The sequence below is a fragment of the Cyprinus carpio genome, chromosome B13 (genome assembly GCF_018340385.1).
Source record: "Cyprinus carpio isolate SPL01 chromosome B13, ASM1834038v1, whole genome shotgun sequence".
Lineage (NCBI taxonomy): Eukaryota > Metazoa > Chordata > Actinopteri > Cypriniformes > Cyprinidae > Cyprinus > Cyprinus carpio.
Genome location: NC_056609.1, coordinates 27,368,226 through 27,385,635, shown reverse-complemented (window position 1 = coordinate 27,385,635; position 17,410 = coordinate 27,368,226). Strand labels below are relative to the sequence as shown.

General features: G+C 35.5%; 2 protein-coding genes and 1 long non-coding RNA gene across 3 annotated transcripts; 2 read left to right on the top strand and 1 right to left on the bottom strand.

The window, feature by feature from the left end:
* Positions 1-8,376, top strand: LOC122139477 (tripartite motif-containing protein 29-like). The gene is made up of 8 exons (XM_042737516.1): positions 1-121; positions 686-1,319; positions 1,605-1,700; positions 4,811-5,044; positions 5,156-5,312; positions 6,345-6,386; positions 6,546-6,593; positions 8,093-8,376. The coding sequence occupies exons 2-8, from the start codon at positions 762-764 to the stop codon at positions 8,110-8,112; spliced, it is 1,155 nt and encodes a 384-aa protein (XP_042593450.1). The 5' UTR covers positions 1-121; positions 686-761; the 3' UTR covers positions 8,113-8,376.
* A 3,354-nt stretch (positions 8,377-11,730) lies between these two features.
* Positions 11,731-14,885, bottom strand: LOC122139476 (MARCKS-related protein 1-A-like). The gene is made up of 2 exons (XM_042737515.1): positions 14,608-14,885; positions 11,731-13,146 (listed from the first exon to the last, which is right to left on the bottom strand). The coding sequence occupies exons 1-2, from the start codon at positions 14,677-14,679 to the stop codon at positions 12,529-12,531; spliced, it is 690 nt and encodes a 229-aa protein (XP_042593449.1). The 5' UTR covers positions 14,680-14,885; the 3' UTR covers positions 11,731-12,528.
* A 57-nt stretch (positions 14,886-14,942) lies between these two features.
* LOC109101714 lies at positions 14,943-17,206 on the top strand. Its single transcript, XR_002019782.2, has 3 exons — positions 14,943-15,063; positions 15,692-15,792; positions 16,805-17,206. It is a non-coding gene; the product is annotated as an uncharacterized LOC109101714 (long non-coding RNA).
* The last annotated feature ends 204 nt before the right edge of the window (positions 17,207-17,410 follow it).

The following is a 17,410-nucleotide window of genomic DNA, read 5'->3' as shown; positions in this document are numbered from 1 at the left end:
TCCTTCTTTGCACACATCGCGTATATGCAGGCACAAAAATCTTTTCCAGTTCTTTTGCTCATTTGCGTTGTTTTATTATATTCAGTAATGCGGTTGACAATGGAGTGACTGATACCAGACGGTGAGTCACAAATAAAACCACCACCTGTGGAATGCCAGACAAGTTGTGAGTCAGTCTGTACTGTAGCTAACTTGGTGAATAAAACTAAATTTAAAAATGCAATACAGTATACTGTGCAGATGTAATAAAAGTCTGTGTTTGTGTGTATTGGTGAAAAATAAAATTAAAGGTATTTTTCCAGCAGGTACAGTTCCAGTTGTTACAGCTGTATTGTTTTAACTGGTTGTGTGCTAGTAGGTCTACATAAAAGACTTTTATAGGCCTACCACTACTGGGAGAACCTGAAAAACAGCAGACAATGTGCATACATAAAAAAAAGTGTGATCTCAACTTGTTTGTGTGAGTGTTTAGCGTGTGTGAGTGTTTTGAGAATTGTACAGCAGAGTGTATTTACAGTAGGGCAAATGTAGGACTATGTGTTTCTGAATTTAAAATTTATATGTACACTGCTTTTCAGAATGGTGCGGATATATATGGTGCAGATGAAATTCCCTTGAACTCTCAGAGGCAGGAAATACTGATTGTTATTTTTTCTTTCATTTTCATTTTTTCATGTTTGCATAGGAGCCACTCCCATTCAAATTTCAAGTCTCAAAACTTATTCTACAGTGAATCTTCCACTGGATTTGAAAGCATCAGAATGGCAGAACTTGACACTCAAAATCCTTTAAACTGCCCAATCTGTCTGAACCTGCTTAAGAACCCAGTGACTACAACTTGTGGGCACAGTTTCTGCATGGACTGTATAAAGCGGTGCTGGGATCAGGATGCTTCTTTGAGACGAGCTTACAGCTGCCCTACATGCAGGGCTACCTTCAACAAAAGACCAGCTCTCAGCAGAAGCACTGTCCTGGCTGAAATTGTAGAGAGAATAAACCATGCAGTTCCAGCTGGGCCTGGAGATGTGAAATGTGATGTATGTAAAGGAAGAAATCTCAAAGCTATCAAGTCTTGTCTGGTGTGTTTGGCTTCTTACTGTCAAATTCACATTCGGCCTCATTATGAGTCTGAAGCTTTCAAAAAGCACAAGCTGGCAAATGCTTCTCCAAATCTACAGCAGCAGATCTGCCCTCAACATCATAAAGCACTGGAGATCTACTGTTATAATGACCGGAAATGTATTTGTGTGGTTTGTATGGGGGATCAGCACAGTGGACATAAAACAGTCTCAGCAGCAGCTGAAATGGCTAAAAAACAGGTAAGATGATGTGATATGTATTTAAACGATGACATACAAGATACTTTGTTATATAGTGAGTAAATGCCAAAATATAAACACTATATATATATATATATATATATATATATATATATATATATATATATATATATACCCATATATATATTAAGCAGTAGTTGCAAAGTTACTTATAGTTAGCAGAATGTCTAACTGGAATATCAAAATAAAGTGTTACCATATATTGCTATTATTTCATAAGTCACTCAAGCAAATGATTCTTATTTATTACAAATTCACCCACAGGAGGAACTGAAAATAAAAAAGAGGGATTTCACTCAGAAAATCACTGACATAGGCAAGAAGGTCCAGGCATTTAAGATGGCTGTGGATTCTCACAAGGTAAATGCGACTGACAACTTTAAAGGTTTTGAATGGGGCCAAATAGCACAAATCAAACACAAGACATATACATTTACTACATTTAATATATATATATATATATATATATATATATATATATATATATATATACATATATATATATATATATATATACAATATATATATATATATATATCTATAATAATATATACATATATATACATATATATACAGTATATATATATATATATATATATATATATATATCACATATATATATATATGTAGTATACATATATATGTGGTAATATATATATAATATACATATCACACACAACATACGAAACAGGATTGATCAGAAAAATTAACTCACTAATTACACATCTTTTTCTGAAATTAATCGCGATTAATCTCACCTAACATTAAAGTTTTTTAATACACTTTCATATATCAATAAAAACAACAACAAAAAAAATTAAAAATAATTAAAAAACATATGTGGCATCTTTTTTTTATGACTGAAGGCCACTATCACTACCAATACCAATACTACTGATGTCTATATTATACCATCTACATTACAGTATAAATGTATACATTTTAATTGAATCTATCAATTTTAACATTTATTAGACTAACAAAAAACAACAACCAATAAACAAAACAAAATAAAAAAAAGACCTGCCACTGCCGAACATGATGCAGATCTGACTTTAAATTAATCGCTTTTAAAAAAAGTAACACACTTTAATTTAAGTGAATTTCAAAACAATCCTTACATAAACCTGTAATAAAGTAAATGTCATATAGCTGGCACCTTGTTTTTTTCAAAGGCAAGTCACTAAAATACCAATACTACTTCGATTGAATAAAAATCATTTATCAAACACTAATATTTAAATTAAATATAGCCAATCCGTTAAGCAAAATGTATACAAAATGAATTTAAAAAAAGAGCTGCCACTGCCGAACATGATGCAGATCTGACACACAAAGAGCTGCCACTGCCGAACATGATGCAGATCTGACACACGCCGTATTTTCTCATAACTCTACCTTTTATGACCCACTTCAGGTCTTAAAACCTTTAATAATGAGCTGACGAGTTGAATCGGGTGTGCTAGATGAGGAAGATAGTGCTGGAGTGCTTCAGAACAGTTTTGAAATCCACTTCATTTCAGAAAAATTCTTAAATGTGACTCATAAATAAAAAATGCTTACATGTATGCACAGTTTTAAGGCCGCTTTAACTGTGTTTTTGGTAACTTCATGACTTATCTGACGACACAGTTATGACATTGCATGCTCGTAGCTTTAATATGAAATGATATTGCATTCTGCATTCTGCATTCATCTTCACGCAACTGAAATGCATGTGCTATAAGCACAGTATTACAGCTGACAGGAAAGGAAGAGCTTTTAAAATCTCATCTGACTACAGTTCACTGATGCTGAGGTGAAGTGGAGTGTGGCTTTGAAAAGTCTCCTGTTTGATGTGGTCTGTGTCAAAACAAATGAATCTTGATTAACTTTGATAAAAATGAAAGAAAGAAAAAAACTAAAAAACTTTAATATCTTAAATATGTAAAATTTAATTTACACAACAAGATAATACCAATTTAGGTCCAAGCAATGCTTAATTTTGTTCAGAATATCAAACAATTAATCACATAACAATCGTCAAAAAACCAAACAATCAACAAAACAAAAAACATATAATCAAACAACTAAGCACAGATAAACATCCAATAAACAAACTCAAGGATAATCCACTCCACAAAATTTATTCAGACACCTTCAACAGATCTCTGGGTTCGGACTATATTACACCAAATATGTCTTACTATTTGCTCAATCCGATTATACAGTCAAACCAAAATTTATTAAAACAAAATAAACAAAAAAATCAAAAATTATATCTGGTCAATAATCCGATATATACAGGTTTGACCAAATTTATTCAGACACCTTCAACATTTCTCAAATTATCACAGTTGATTCACTATAGTTTAGAAAATTATAATAAAATATTAAAATAACTCAGAGTTCAACTTTGTCAGAACAAATTCATCTTGATGATGTCAGATAACTTTGATAGAAAGGTATGTACGAATAAAGTTGAATAGCTGTCATGTGTTAAATTTAAGTACACAACAAGATAATACCAATTTAGGTCCAAGCAATGCTTAATTTTGTTCAGTCTGTGGTGTAAAAGGAGTCCATTCGAATTAAAGAAAAAACACGGTAGCACTCTTTGGTCAGCGCAAAGGGCATCAGTTTTTTTTCTCAGTAGTCCCATGTGCAGAATTTTTGGGTAGGATGTCACAGTTTACTTTATTTTGATTCAGCATGAATGAACTATAGTTATCCGCACCCACTAGAAAAAGTCTACTTATCAAAAATTATATTCCTGTGCTTAGTATAAGTGTTCAAGTTGTGACATGTAGACCACCGCAAACTCGTTAGCGTATATTGTTACGTCACAAATGTTGTAAGTCAGCTTTCTCTCTCAAGTGACAATGACTGGGCAGGGGGGGGGTGGGGCTGGACAGGCTGTGAAGGTCCATCGGTTGTAGCGGTCATTGCGCCGAAGGGTGCACTTCGAGGATGCAGTCTTTGAAATTGGACGCAGCTGATGTCTTTGCACTTCCCTTAGAATGCAACCCTCTGAAATACCCATACAATGCAAACTTCGGAAGCATCCAATCTCTTAAAACTTGGAATAATGCAGCTGATGTCTTTTTTTTTAACCAAAGCACAACAAATCCCCAATAGTATTTTATCTACATCAGATTCAGAGAGACACGATGTGACACAACAATTCCTCAATAGTAAACTGATGCCCCATTAGATTTCTGATGTACTCCACTCCTGAAATGAAGGACAAATGAATTTGCAATGGTCACTTTGTTGCGTCCAGTGTAGACAGCTTACAGCTGTTGTGGTGTGACACAACAGCTGAGACCTGTTGGAGAACTCCAGCACTTAATATAGGTGCTATGGCCCTGATCATATGTATCACAATCATGAATTAATGTTTGTGTGAAATCATATACACAATAAACATGGTACAGTATGTAAACATTAGTTAACTGCCAGTTATGTTCTGTGTTTCTGTATGCTGACAGCGCTCTGCACAGGCAGCAGTGGAGCACAGTGACAGGATCTTCAATGAGCTCATCCGCTCCATTCAGAAAAGACGAGGTGAGGTGAGAGAACTGATCAGAGCTCAGGAGAAGAAGGAGATAGGACAGATTAATGAACACATACAGAAGCTGGAGCAGGAGATCAGTAATCTGCAAAATGAGAATGATAAACTGGGGCAAATATTACATACAGAGGATAACATTCATTTCTTCCAGGTATAAATAGTATAATCTACATAAATGCTTTTTTAAATGAAATGCTTACAATTTATTGATTCTATTCTTAAGTCTTTTTAAGAGTTCTTGTTTTATTCTTTTTCATTTCAGAATTACTCTTCTCAATCTGGAGTGTATCTGTGCACAACTTCGCCCAGAGATGTCAATGATCTCCTGACATTTGAGAATGTAGAAGAATCTGTCTCAGAGCTGAACAGCCGACTGGTCAAAGTCTGTGAAGAGCACATGGGCAAAATATCAAAGAAAGGTGAAATAACACTGTCAAGAACCATTCAGACTTTTCGATTGTATTGACCAAAATGATCATGGTTATCAGTATCATCACCGTATTATTAAAATGTGCTAGAAGTGTTCAAAAAGTACATACACTAAAATCATATCACCAAGTTTTATATCGAAAACCAACAAAGAACAAATAAAATTAGCAGTACTATGTACTTTTTTGTTTGCAGAAACATTAAAATAACATTAAAAATTATGGCCTGAAAAAATTTGTTGGTTGTGTACTACATATGCAATTCAAGTTGGGAGGGAGTTGATATTTTTGGATGCACATTAGTTTGTATTCCATCTACCACTTAAGATTGAAAACAAAAAATTGGTGCAAATTTCAGATAGGTCTAAACACAACAGGCAGACAGGCTGAATGAAAGTGTAACTCCACTGTCTGACAGCAGGTGACATTTATCAAACAGCAGAAATTCAGGTGTTTCCCCGGTAACCGCTGTAAACAAAGCAGTGCTGTGCTTATAAATGCTTTATAGGCATTACACAGAGGGAAGACAGTCAGTTCCCCCTTATGCATTAATTTATGTTTCATAAACCCTCTCAAACCACTCTCACCACCCTCACTTCCTCAAACAAAACAAAAAAAACAAAACCTACAACCCCTTACTAACTCTTACTAACTCTGATCAATTATTAACCGTATTTAGCACAAGTTTTTCAAATTGCCATAATCAAAAACTGTATTAATAATAATTAAAAGATAAAATGTTAATAATAACTGTCAGGACTTTTATCGTGGTTTATCATCAAAACCGGTAATCATTCCATATCTAGTGTCTAGCACAGTAGGCCTATGCTGAGTGCCATGATATCATATTTTTGAACCAAAAAGTACAAGTACTGTAGGCTATATTGTGTCAGCGTGTGTAAAATGTAACAATTTGAGGTGCTCATTAACAGCTGATTTCAACACAATATTTGGGGTTACTGGCTAATTAAAAAAAAAAAAAAGTATTGCATACAATAATTCAGTGTAACATCTTTTTAATAGTTGCTGATGTCCAAATTTTCAAAACCACTTGGCTCCAAGATAGTGAGTATTTATGTATGTATGTATGTATGTATGTATGCATTTCCATGCAGATACTCAAATAGAAAATAAAATAATAATAATAATTCAACATTTTAATCAATTTATTGTTCTCTTTATTTCATAATTCTGTTACTCATCCAATATTTCTAATTGTTTCAGTCGATTCACCAGTGGATTCAACTTCATGCGACTCATCAGATGATGACTGTATGTATTAAATAAATATTGAAGGGATAGTGGACGTAAGGACAGTGTTTTTGTTATCACTTCCTCTAATGCTGTTCTGTGCATGAAAGATATTTTGAAAAATGTCTCTGTTTTTGTCTGTAATGAAAGTAGAATAAAGTTCCACAGAAGACATATAGTTTTGGAATGAAAAGTAAATGTTACCAGAATTTTCATTTCAGGAAAACCTTTTAAAGGCCAATCCAACAGTACAATTCAATATTTTATCAGGTTTAATAAAACATCTATTTACTGTTAACAAGGAACTCATACTTAATTTTAGTACGTAATTGTCTTGTGCTTTCTGTACCAATTGAATTATATAGGTCTCTTTCTTTCTTTCTTTCAGCTTTGCATCACAGATATAAATTATATTTTAAAGGATATTTAAATAGAAACCATTATTTTATATTCTAATAACATTTTGCAAGATTACAGTTTTTTTTTTTTTTTTTTCAATTAAATAAATGCCTTGATGAGCAGAACAGACTTCTTTAAAAAACATTACAAGTCTTACTGATCCCAAACTTATAAACGGTAGTGTATATAATACAGTATATATCACTCTTAGAAATAAAGGTACAAAAGCTGTCACTGGAAAATAACTTAGTTACTTTTTCAAATAATAATCAGCATACGTAATCAGATTACTTTTTTCAAGTAACAAGTAAAGTAATGCATTACTTTTTAATTTACAAGAAAATATCTTAGTTACTTTTTCAAATAAGTATCAGCAGTTGCTTTTTCCCCATTTATGATTAACAGGTCTTCTGTCCCCATGTTGAGAAAAATCAGGAATAAGAATAAATTCTAGAATAAAGTTCTAGAACAAATGTGAACATGCATTAATTAATGAGATTAATGCATTAATCTCACTCACAAAAAAACAAACAAAGTATTCCTCAAAATTAATAAAAATGAATGTGATGTAAACCTCCAATTATTAAATGTTAAATAACACAAATATCCTTTATGTATTTAATCCCATTTTATTAACCAATGTATTTGGTGCTGACTTTCAGTGATCCAATTCAATCATACTAATAAGCAAAAATTACTCTAGATAAACATTTGTGCTTCTTTTTTTTATTGCTGAAGTGTGTTGAACTTTCTTCTATTGTGTTCTATTGTACAGACGTGAATTTACTTTTTCTTCAGCCTGAGACTTATTCATTTAGCTTTTGGTGTGAAATGGCTTTTACGTTTACCAAAAAATAGAACTTTTTTTATATTAAAAACAAACCGGCATGCCCTGCCCAGATTGAAAAAGTAATGGAAAAGAAACATGACACATTATTTTCCATAAAAAGTAATGCAGTAACGTAATTAGTTACTTTTTTAGGGAGTAACGCAATATTGTAATGCATTACTTTTAAAAGTAACTTTCCCCAACACTGCTTGTTACACTCCAAAGAGAAAGGAAAACTTGAAATTGCATCATATATATTTAACTGTCATGTGTTTGTGCTTTGTACCCACAGATCGGCTTGTTTTACTTTAAAATTAAGTTGACATGAAAAAGGCCCATCCTGTGAAGACCGTAAGAGTATTTGTTTTCAAAACCACATTTATAATATATGCACGTTTTGTACTTGCATAAGATATCAATCTTGAGTTTGCAAATATCCATTATCTAGACATTTTCTATGTTGGAAATAAACTTTACATTTCAATTTACAGAATTATTATTGTAGTGGCTGAGATATTTATCTGTAACAGATAATTCATGTCATCCTGAACATGTTGAACACCTGAAGCTCATTGTCACTGTTGTAATTTTCTGTTTATGTTACATCTCAAGGTGTCTATATCAACTAAGCTACAAAATTTCAAACATAGATAATCAATCAATCAATAAACTATGCTACAAATTTTCATATTTCATATTATCTCATTGATAGCCACACTGGAGCAGTAGATATATCAGTGAAGTTATGTGACTTTGACCATGGGTTAGGTATAGAGCCATTTGTCATTGATTTTAAATCACATGAACATTTGGCAACGATTTGTTAATTCTTTCCATTTTAAAAGCTACTTCTAAAAGCATGCATTTGTTTGCAGGAACAGTTGGAGCATACAAAGAAAACTGGGGATTTTTAGTTATGAAGATTCTGATAAGTATCAACCCAAATTCATAGTGGCGCCCAGTATCTTCACAATGTCCTAAAGTACCAGGAAAGGTCTCAGTGTGACAAATTATTCATATGGCCTTGTAAAACTATTACTCTGTGATGATTTTAAAATCATGGTCCATGTATGTTTGCTTTATTCAGTCAGTCAGACATTCATTTAGACCATATTTTACTAAGAATAAGGAGAGCCACACTAAATATTGTCTAATTCCAACACTAGGTGGAGCTATAACAACAACAACAAAAAAATTCACAACCAGAATCACGTTTATTGCCACGTACTGTATGTATACATGTACAAGGAATTTTCTTGGTAAATTGGTGCTTGAAAAAGACAATAGAAAAACAAGAATAAATAATAGAAAAATGAGATAAACAATTTTACAATAAGACAAGTTAAAGCTATACAATAAGAGCAGAAAAAAACAGGAAGATAAAAATATAAAATACAAAATAAACATGAACATTAACTCTACATGTGTGCAGAATATGTAAAGTGGTGGAGTGCAAATGTTCACAGTTGAAATTTAAATTGTACATTTCTGAACATTGTGCAACATGTGCAGCGAAGTGCAAATGCAAAAGCTTACAGTCTGGGATGTGAAAATATAATATAGCCGTTGTTGTGTGTGTTAATGTAACACGTGTGTGTGTATGGTGTTTATTTTATTTTTTTAATGTGACGTGTAATGTCCATGGGTGTGAATAAGAAGCCCTGATGGGTTATGGGTATTGTTGATGCGGACAGTTGCGGATGGAAAGAAACTTTTTTGGTCCTTGTCCTGATGGACCGCAGTCTTCTGCCAGATGGGAGTGCTTCAAAAAGTTTGTGTCCAGGGTGAGAAGTGTCAGCCACAATCTTAACCACCCGCTTCAGGGTCCTGGAAGTCTACAGGTCCTGAAGAGATGGAAGGTTGCATCCAATTACCTTCTCAGCAGAGCAGATGACATGTTGCAGTCGGCCTTTGACCTTGGCAGTGGCAGCAGCATACATGGTGGTGAGAATGGACTTAATGATGGAAGTATAGAAGTGAACCATCATTGTCTTTGGCAGGTTAAACTTCTTCAGCTGCCTCAGGAAGTACATCCTCTGTTGTGCTCTTTTAATAAGAGAGCTGATGTTGAACTCCTGGTTGAGGTCCTGGGTGATGATGGTGCCCAGGAAGCGGACAGAGTCCACAGTTTTTACTGAGGTGTTACACAGGATAATGGGGGCAGGCTGGGTTGGGTTCTTCCTGAAGTCAATCACCATCTCCACTGTTTTTACAGCATTGAGCTCCAGGTTGTGCTGAATGCACCAGGTCACCAGATGGTCAGTCTCCCACCTATAGGCAGACTCATCCCCATCAGAGATGAGCCCAATGAGGGTGGAGTCATCCACAAACTTCAGTTGTTTGACAGACTTGTGACTGGAGGTGCAGCTGTTGGTGAACAGGGAGAAGAGGAGAGGAGAAAGAACACAACCTTGAGGGGAGCCAGTACTGATGGTTCGGGGGTCAGAAACATGTTTTCCCATTCTCACATGGTGCTTCCTGTCAGACAGGAAGTCTATGATCCACCTACAGGTGGAATCAGGCACATTCAGCTGGCAGAGCTTGTCCTGTAGCAGAGCTGAAGTCCACAAACAGGATCCTGGCGTAGGTTCCTGAGGAGTCCAGGCTCTAAAGGATAAAGTGGAGGGCCATGTTAACGGCGTCATCTACAGACCTGTTGGCTCTGTAACTGCAGGGGGTCCAGGAGAGGGTCTGTGATGGATTTGAGGTGGGACAACACAAGGCGCTCGAATGACTACATTATTACAGCTGTCAAGGCTACAGGTCTCAAACACACCGCACAGACCACAGCTGTTTTTTTGGGGACAGGGATGATGGTGGAGGCCTTGAAGCAGGCTGGCACATGGCATATCTCCAAAGAGGTCTTAAAGATATCTGTAAACACTGGAGACAGCTGGTCAGCACAGTACTTCACTGGCTGATGAACTATTACTTGATGGAAGAACTGTTTATTGTTATTCTTTTTTTTTTAATTTTTTTTTTTTTTTTATAAAAAATATATTTAAGATTAGTGTACTTTATCATATTGCTATTGCTGTTTTGTTAAAGCAGTAAGTCACTCAAGGCTGTACTAGTAAACGTCTTTACTAAATCACATTCAGTCGCAGCATTCAAAAGAAACCAAATGCTTAAGGATGCAGTAACTATCCTGACCCAGCAGGAGGACCAGGTCAGCACACGGTCATTCATCATGCCAGCCATTAATGGAGGCGCTTTAGCAGCCAAATCTCAATTTTATAATAATGTTCATTCATTTTAACACTCAAATAGAGAGAAAAATTTAGAAAACTGAAGAACTTTCAGCATCTGTACCTGCTGTTTTTTCAGTCTCAGTTGATTATTTCTGACGTGTTATTTTGACTTCGTTGAGTACCTAATTGCTGAGTAGCTAAAGAAAAGAAATCCTGTTGGAACAAGCCGTGGAGAGAAACAGACTGAAAAAAAAGACATTTGTTGAAACCTTGTAAAATATTTGCCCAGTTTTAGCAAATAACGGGTCATTCACTCAAAAATGTAAATTCTAACATTTACCCACCCTCATGTTGTTCCAAACTTGAAACATAAGACTTTGACATCATTGACTTTTATTTTGTGTGGACAAAAACACAGACTTTTTTGTATGTTGCACCGAAGATATAAATACATGTGACATGAGGATGAGTAAACAGTGACAGAATGAACTGTCGTGCAAAAATATACTTCTCTCTATCATTTAACGTATTTTTGGGAATTAGGATTCGTAATCAGACTATACAGTTCATTATTTTTATCTAAATTTGAAAGAGCTTGTCAGCTAAATGTGCATCAAAATTCTTACAATGCTCAATGAATATAACATCTTCTTTGAAGATGTAGGTGTTTGATATTGTTTAAATAACTTTTTTTTTGTGAAAAATATTTAATAATAATAATAATAAAACAAACACAAGGGGGGGTCAAACATTTATTTGGCCTAATCATACAACATCTTATTAACACCTGGAAATGTTAGCAAAATAAAGAGTCAGAAAATGTATGTACAGAGACTTAACAGAACAAAAATATATATATTTGATAAAAGCAGTGGTTTAATTCCCCTTTGTCGTAAACTTTGAAATGTGTAGCTGGATCTGATTAAAACTGTAAAACATTATTAAAAACAGACTAAGACTAAAATCTATTCACTCGCCAGATCTTCTGACACCCTACAGTTTTCAGGGCTAAAAATTGGAATGTAGAGCTATTTAAACACTTTAAAAAAAAAAAAGTTTTTTTTTTTTTTTTTTTTTTTTTTTTTTAGTTTTACATCGTCCCGTAATCATCTCCTAAGAGGACAATTTGTCATTTCACTCATCAGTCCTGAAAAATCAAGGATCAGTTGAAGTTTAATAGAGAAAAATGACTGAACAGGGAGCCACGCTCTTCCATCCACAGCTCTTTCTCTGAGGCGGAAATTCCATCAGTCGTTCCAATCCATACACGGAACAAATCCCGGCCTGATTCCCCCCAAAAAATGCTCTTGACGTGTGGCAGCACGGAGCTCACAGACACCAGACAGGACAAACCGTGAACTAGAGACCGTTATCAGCAAAGATGGTGAAAGAACTCGGTTTCTCTTTAGTATTGCTGTAAGATTGTGGCTCAAGTCTCATATTTATATATATTTATATATATATATTTATATATTTCAATCTCAAAAAGAAAAAAAGGATAGAGATAAACAGTCTAAGTTGCCACAGTGAAGTGAGGTCACTCTGCAGCCGGCTCCGGCTCCGGGTCTGAGACTGTGGTGGGCGTGGTCTCTTCAGCAGGGGCTGGGGTCTCGTCAGATTTTGTGGTCTCTTCTGTGGGCGTGGCTTCTGTTTCCTGGGCGGGCTCTTCTGCTTTAGGCTCCTCCGCCTCTGCTTTGGGCTCCGCCTCTGCCTCAGCTTTGGGCTCCGCCTCTGCCTCTGCCTCTGCCTCTGCCTCAGGTGCTGGTGTCTCATTGGTTTCTGCCGCAGCAGGCTCCTCCTCTTTGGTCTCTGTAGCAGCCTGGCCATTCTCCTCGGGTTTGTCTTCGCCGGTGGCCGTGGCTGCAGGCTCCGCTGCCTCCTCGCTTCCCTTCTTGTTCTTCTTCAGGGAAATGCCCTTGAATTTGAAGGAGTTCTTCAGTGAGAATTTCTTCTTCTTCTTGGTTTCCTTTGCAGCTTCGCCATCAGATTTGGCGGCGTCGCCTTCGGTAGCAGGGGCGGCTTCGATGCCATCTCCCTCCTCCGTCTTGGCAGCCTCCTCCTTGGCAACCTCCGTGGTTCCATTTCCGTCTGCCGCCACGGCTTCTCCATCTGGCTTGGTAGATACGTCACCATTGGTTTTCACATGGCCATTTTCCTGAAGAGAAAAGCAGAATGAGGGAAGATAAGCCAAATGCATGATGGCACACACACACACACTGGAGAAAAGCAAAGGGGTTATGCTTGTAAATGCTTGCTTTTATAGTATAGTTTATAGCACGATGTGTTGGCAATATTTTCACAGCATATAGCTACCACACTTTTTGATCAAATACCAAGCACTTTTAAGTCCTTCGGTGGATATGTACCTCTATTTTTATTTATAAATAAATATTAAAATCACTAGTAAAAAAAAAAAAAAAAATCTCAGTTTTATGTACAAGCAAACCTCACAATACAGCAATATTAGAAGAATTAAGATTTTAAGGTCACTCTGCTCAACACTGTACTGCTTAAACCTTAAAATAGCTAAAATAGATATAAATTACTGCTTAATTCAGGACATCTAGAAAACAGTATATTTTTCAATCAGAAAAGACTCGTAAGGATCGTTATACATAATTACATTAAAGACAAAAGCAACACCCAGAAACCCAAAAGCAGAAGTACTTAGTGTAATTACACACTGCCTCCACTAGAGGCGACATTGATCCACTAAATATAATCCACAGCTTAGAAAACCAGCCACTACCAGAGAGAACAAAGAAACGAGAGACAGCAACCCTAAAACAGTGTTTAAAACAACATCCCACTCTAAAACACCTATTTTTTCTTGCATTACAGGATATCTGACAACTAGCCATTCAGATGATATATCAGCCGAGCACTATAGCCTTGAAATACAGTAACTTAGTCTGTGGAAGTATTGGGGTGTTTAAATCATATGCATAAAGATATGCAAAATAATGTACTGAGTTGATTGATAAAGAAAAGAGCTCTCTTATTACGTATGGAGGGGGAAGGGCGCATATGTATTAAGGGGAATGGGCAGAATGATTATTAATGAAGTACCAGAGGAATGGTCCATGCATTCACACACGCAGACACTCAACGCATGTATTGCATTGTTTGCAGATCAGCAGAAGCGCTCTGCATCATTTCCATGCAGCTCTGCAACCTTTTGTTCTCAATTCGGGTTACTGCTAGCTTCAGCGCCAACACACAACCACAGAGTCTGCTTGATAACTAACTAAACTAACTAAAATGGGTTTAAAAGACATAAGAAAAAAAAAAGTACAGATAAGAGATAGAAAGAAAGAGAGAGAAAGAGAGAGAGAGAGAGAGAGAGAGAGAGAGAGAGTTTAAAAAAAAAAATCAATTCAAACCCTCAAAATAAAAAATAAAAAATGCCTCCTTCAGAAATGAAATGATATTGTAGACATGACCAATTTGATAATCCAAAAATGTAACACAATTTCAAAGATTAAATTGTAAATTGTTGGATAAATGGTATTACTGAAAGGCAAAAAAAAAAAAAAAAAAAAAAATGTATTGAGATCCCATTTAGATGTAGCAGAAAGCTGATAGTTTAATCATAAAAGTGCTTGTAGATCCTCACCTGACCATTGGCTTTATCAGCCACAGCTTTTCCGTCCACTGTAGCTTCACCTTTCGTCAACTGAGCACCCATCCTCCTTTGTGTCTTCTTCAAAGAGTTAAAAATGAAAATAAAGGCAGAAAAAAACCCAGAGGGTCCTTAAATTCAAACCCACAGAGTAGAGAGGGTGAGCGAGCGTTTAGATTCCTGGCGTGTTTTTTAATCTGCTGTGTTCAGCAGACACAAATAAAGGCTGCTTTCTGGTAGTAAATCCACACGGCTCTGCGGGGAGAGCAAACTAAGAGTTTCACAGCTACAAGTGTGAGTATTTGTCTGCGTGACTCCACCCAGCAGCTGCGCCGCCCAATCTGTGTCAGAGGGCTGGAGCTTCATCTGCCCCATTCAACCACACCACTACACACACTCCAGCAGATTACTGGATCCGCAGCTTTACACCTCTGGATGCATGGACTACTGGTATTAAGGGATTATTAGGGATTTTATTGATGCTTTGAACAGTAAACTTCCATATCCTCATCATATGTCTTTATATCTGATGAAATATAAAAACTGTGATGGTAATAAATGAAGCGAACATAAGATTGAATTTTAAATTATCTCATTGCTTTGGTTAAGGAATACATTTTTGTCATGTTTGCAATGTTTTATATGAAAAACTGGCGATTAATTAAGAAATATTCCAGGTGCGTCTTCTTTTTACTTAAATGTTTCAGACTAAACATATTGAAACTCAGGTTTACTTGATTATCCATAGATCATTTTTGAAAAAATCATGTTAAAATGTATCAAAACTGATACATCAGACTTTCAAGGAACATTTATTAGTTAATCTGTCTATACAATTGTATTGTATTGCATTACATGTTCTGAAAGATAAGCATTATAACTAAGAATTTACATGACATATTATATTACTGGGAACTAAAGAGAAAACTGGTATTTATATGTGTTATGTAAATAGTCTGTATATTGTTCTAAAGTTCTCATTGAATTTCTCTAGTTGAAATTTTTCAAACTAAACATATTTCATGATAATTTTGTTGTAATTGTTAATGCATTCCAATAAAATTCCCCTTTCTTTTAGTCTTTTGTGAACTGATCCCTTTAACTAAAGCCAGTTCTGTGATGACATCATCGCATGGGAAGTGACATCATTTTGGAGGGAAAGCAACAGCACCAGCATTAGTGAGTATTAGCAATGGAGTTAATAGATTCTGTGATGTTTTGTTAGCTGGTTTGCAAAAACAATTCATCCTGTAAAATTTAAGTAAAATTGGTTTGATAATATCAAAATTTCAAAAGTTAAACTCTCAGTCCCTCACTGAGCAATGGCTAACATTAGCTCTGTTTCCAATCTGTTCCTTTTCTTGCTGTTTTGTAAATAGTCAAGTTGTAATTAAATTGCTTGAGCTACTCTTTTATAAAAAATACTTCTTTAAATTGCAATACAGTGTAACAGGAAGGAGTCATTTTTAGTTTTCACACAACACTAGTACAAGTAAAAGGTATTTTTTTTTTTTTTAAAGCATCCACCTTCATGTTTTCTTTTTCTTGTGAAATATTTGCTTATATACTTATACTTTTATAATGTGAATGTAAGAATAACTTTTATATTGTTAGTAATATTTTAAGATGAACATTTACTGGACTGAAGGTTTACTTGATTATCCATTAATCTTTTTTTTATTATTTTTTTATATATATATATATTTTTTTTTTAGAACAATCACGTGAGTAAAATGTGAGAATCAAATATGATTCATCAGGCTTTTGAGTAACCTTTGTCTCGCAGTCATTATTGTATGGCATTGCAGTATATGTTTATGAAACTACAGCGCTTTAATCATAAAACAAAGGGGATTATTCTGTTATAAAGATCATCTTACTTTTTTGGCCATTTGAATTTCAGCATCTGCACCAAATTGTATGTTTTTGCTCGGTTTGTGCCTCTGAATATAATTGATGTGGTTTTTCCTCTTTGAGTATGAGCTCCATTTTTTAAAAACACGTTGTTCAAAGGTTCAATAAATTGTTTTTATTAGGGGGGGGGAAAAACCCCTCACTATTATTTTATATGTCAGGCTTTACAGGGTTAAAAATGTAAGTGTCTACTGTAAGTGTCTACTGTAAGTGTACATGCATTGTTTTGCCTGAGGGAGACAACATTCTTTCTGCGCTAATCGATATTGTATCACAGACACTGTTGATGGAGCTTAACTCATCCTGAAGCCGGAACATTCCCACAGCAGCAGAAGTGCTGGAATGCCACATGGTTTTAATGCCCCACCCAGAGCTCTATGACATGCAGTGCCCCGACCCCCCGCCTCCGGTATGTCAGGAATGTGTTTGCCACCCAAAGATCCCTGCTGTCATTCAGCACACCATGATATTCACACAGGGAAATGATCCCCGGGGCTTCTGGGTAATCCACCCCCACGGCCTGGTGGGTGGACGGGGAAACTGAGGGGATGTAGGTGGAACAAAATCCACTGGAAAGTATTTTGCATGTTCCTCAGAAGAGAGAGAAGGAAATGAATCCTGACTAAATTACAGGGAAGTTTTATAGAAAATAAAACCAGAACATATTATGAACCCAAAATACGACTTCTTTTATTTATGCAGCTTACCTACATCTACTTGGTGTTGAGAAATTTGACCCATCCAGTATAAGTGGGACAGATACGCTACTGTATGTGCAAAAGTTTGGGGTCAGCATTTTCAATGTTTTGTCACTTTTGCTTACTGAGGTTGCATTTATTTGATCAAAAATACAGTAAAAATGACAAAATTGTTAAATATTATT

Coding starts and splice junctions, on each gene's coding strand:
- LOC122139476 (XM_042737515.1), bottom strand. CDS start 14,679: ATGGGTGCTCAGTTGACGAAAGGTGAAGCTACAGTGGACGGAAAAGCT. Junction 13,147..14,607: donor CTGATAAAGCCAATGGTCAG/GTGAGGATCTAC, acceptor TTTTCTCTTCAG/GAAAATGGCCATGTGAAAAC.
- LOC122139477 (XM_042737516.1), top strand. CDS start 762: ATGGCAGAACTTGACACTCAAAATCCTTTAAACTGCCCAATCTGTCTG. Junction 1,701..4,810: donor TGGCTGTGGATTCTCACAAG/GTAAATGCGACT, acceptor GTATGCTGACAG/CGCTCTGCACAGGCAGCAGT. Junction 6,594..8,092: donor CGACTCATCAGATGATGACT/GTATGTATTAAA, acceptor TTGTACCCACAG/ATCGGCTTGTTTTACTTTAA.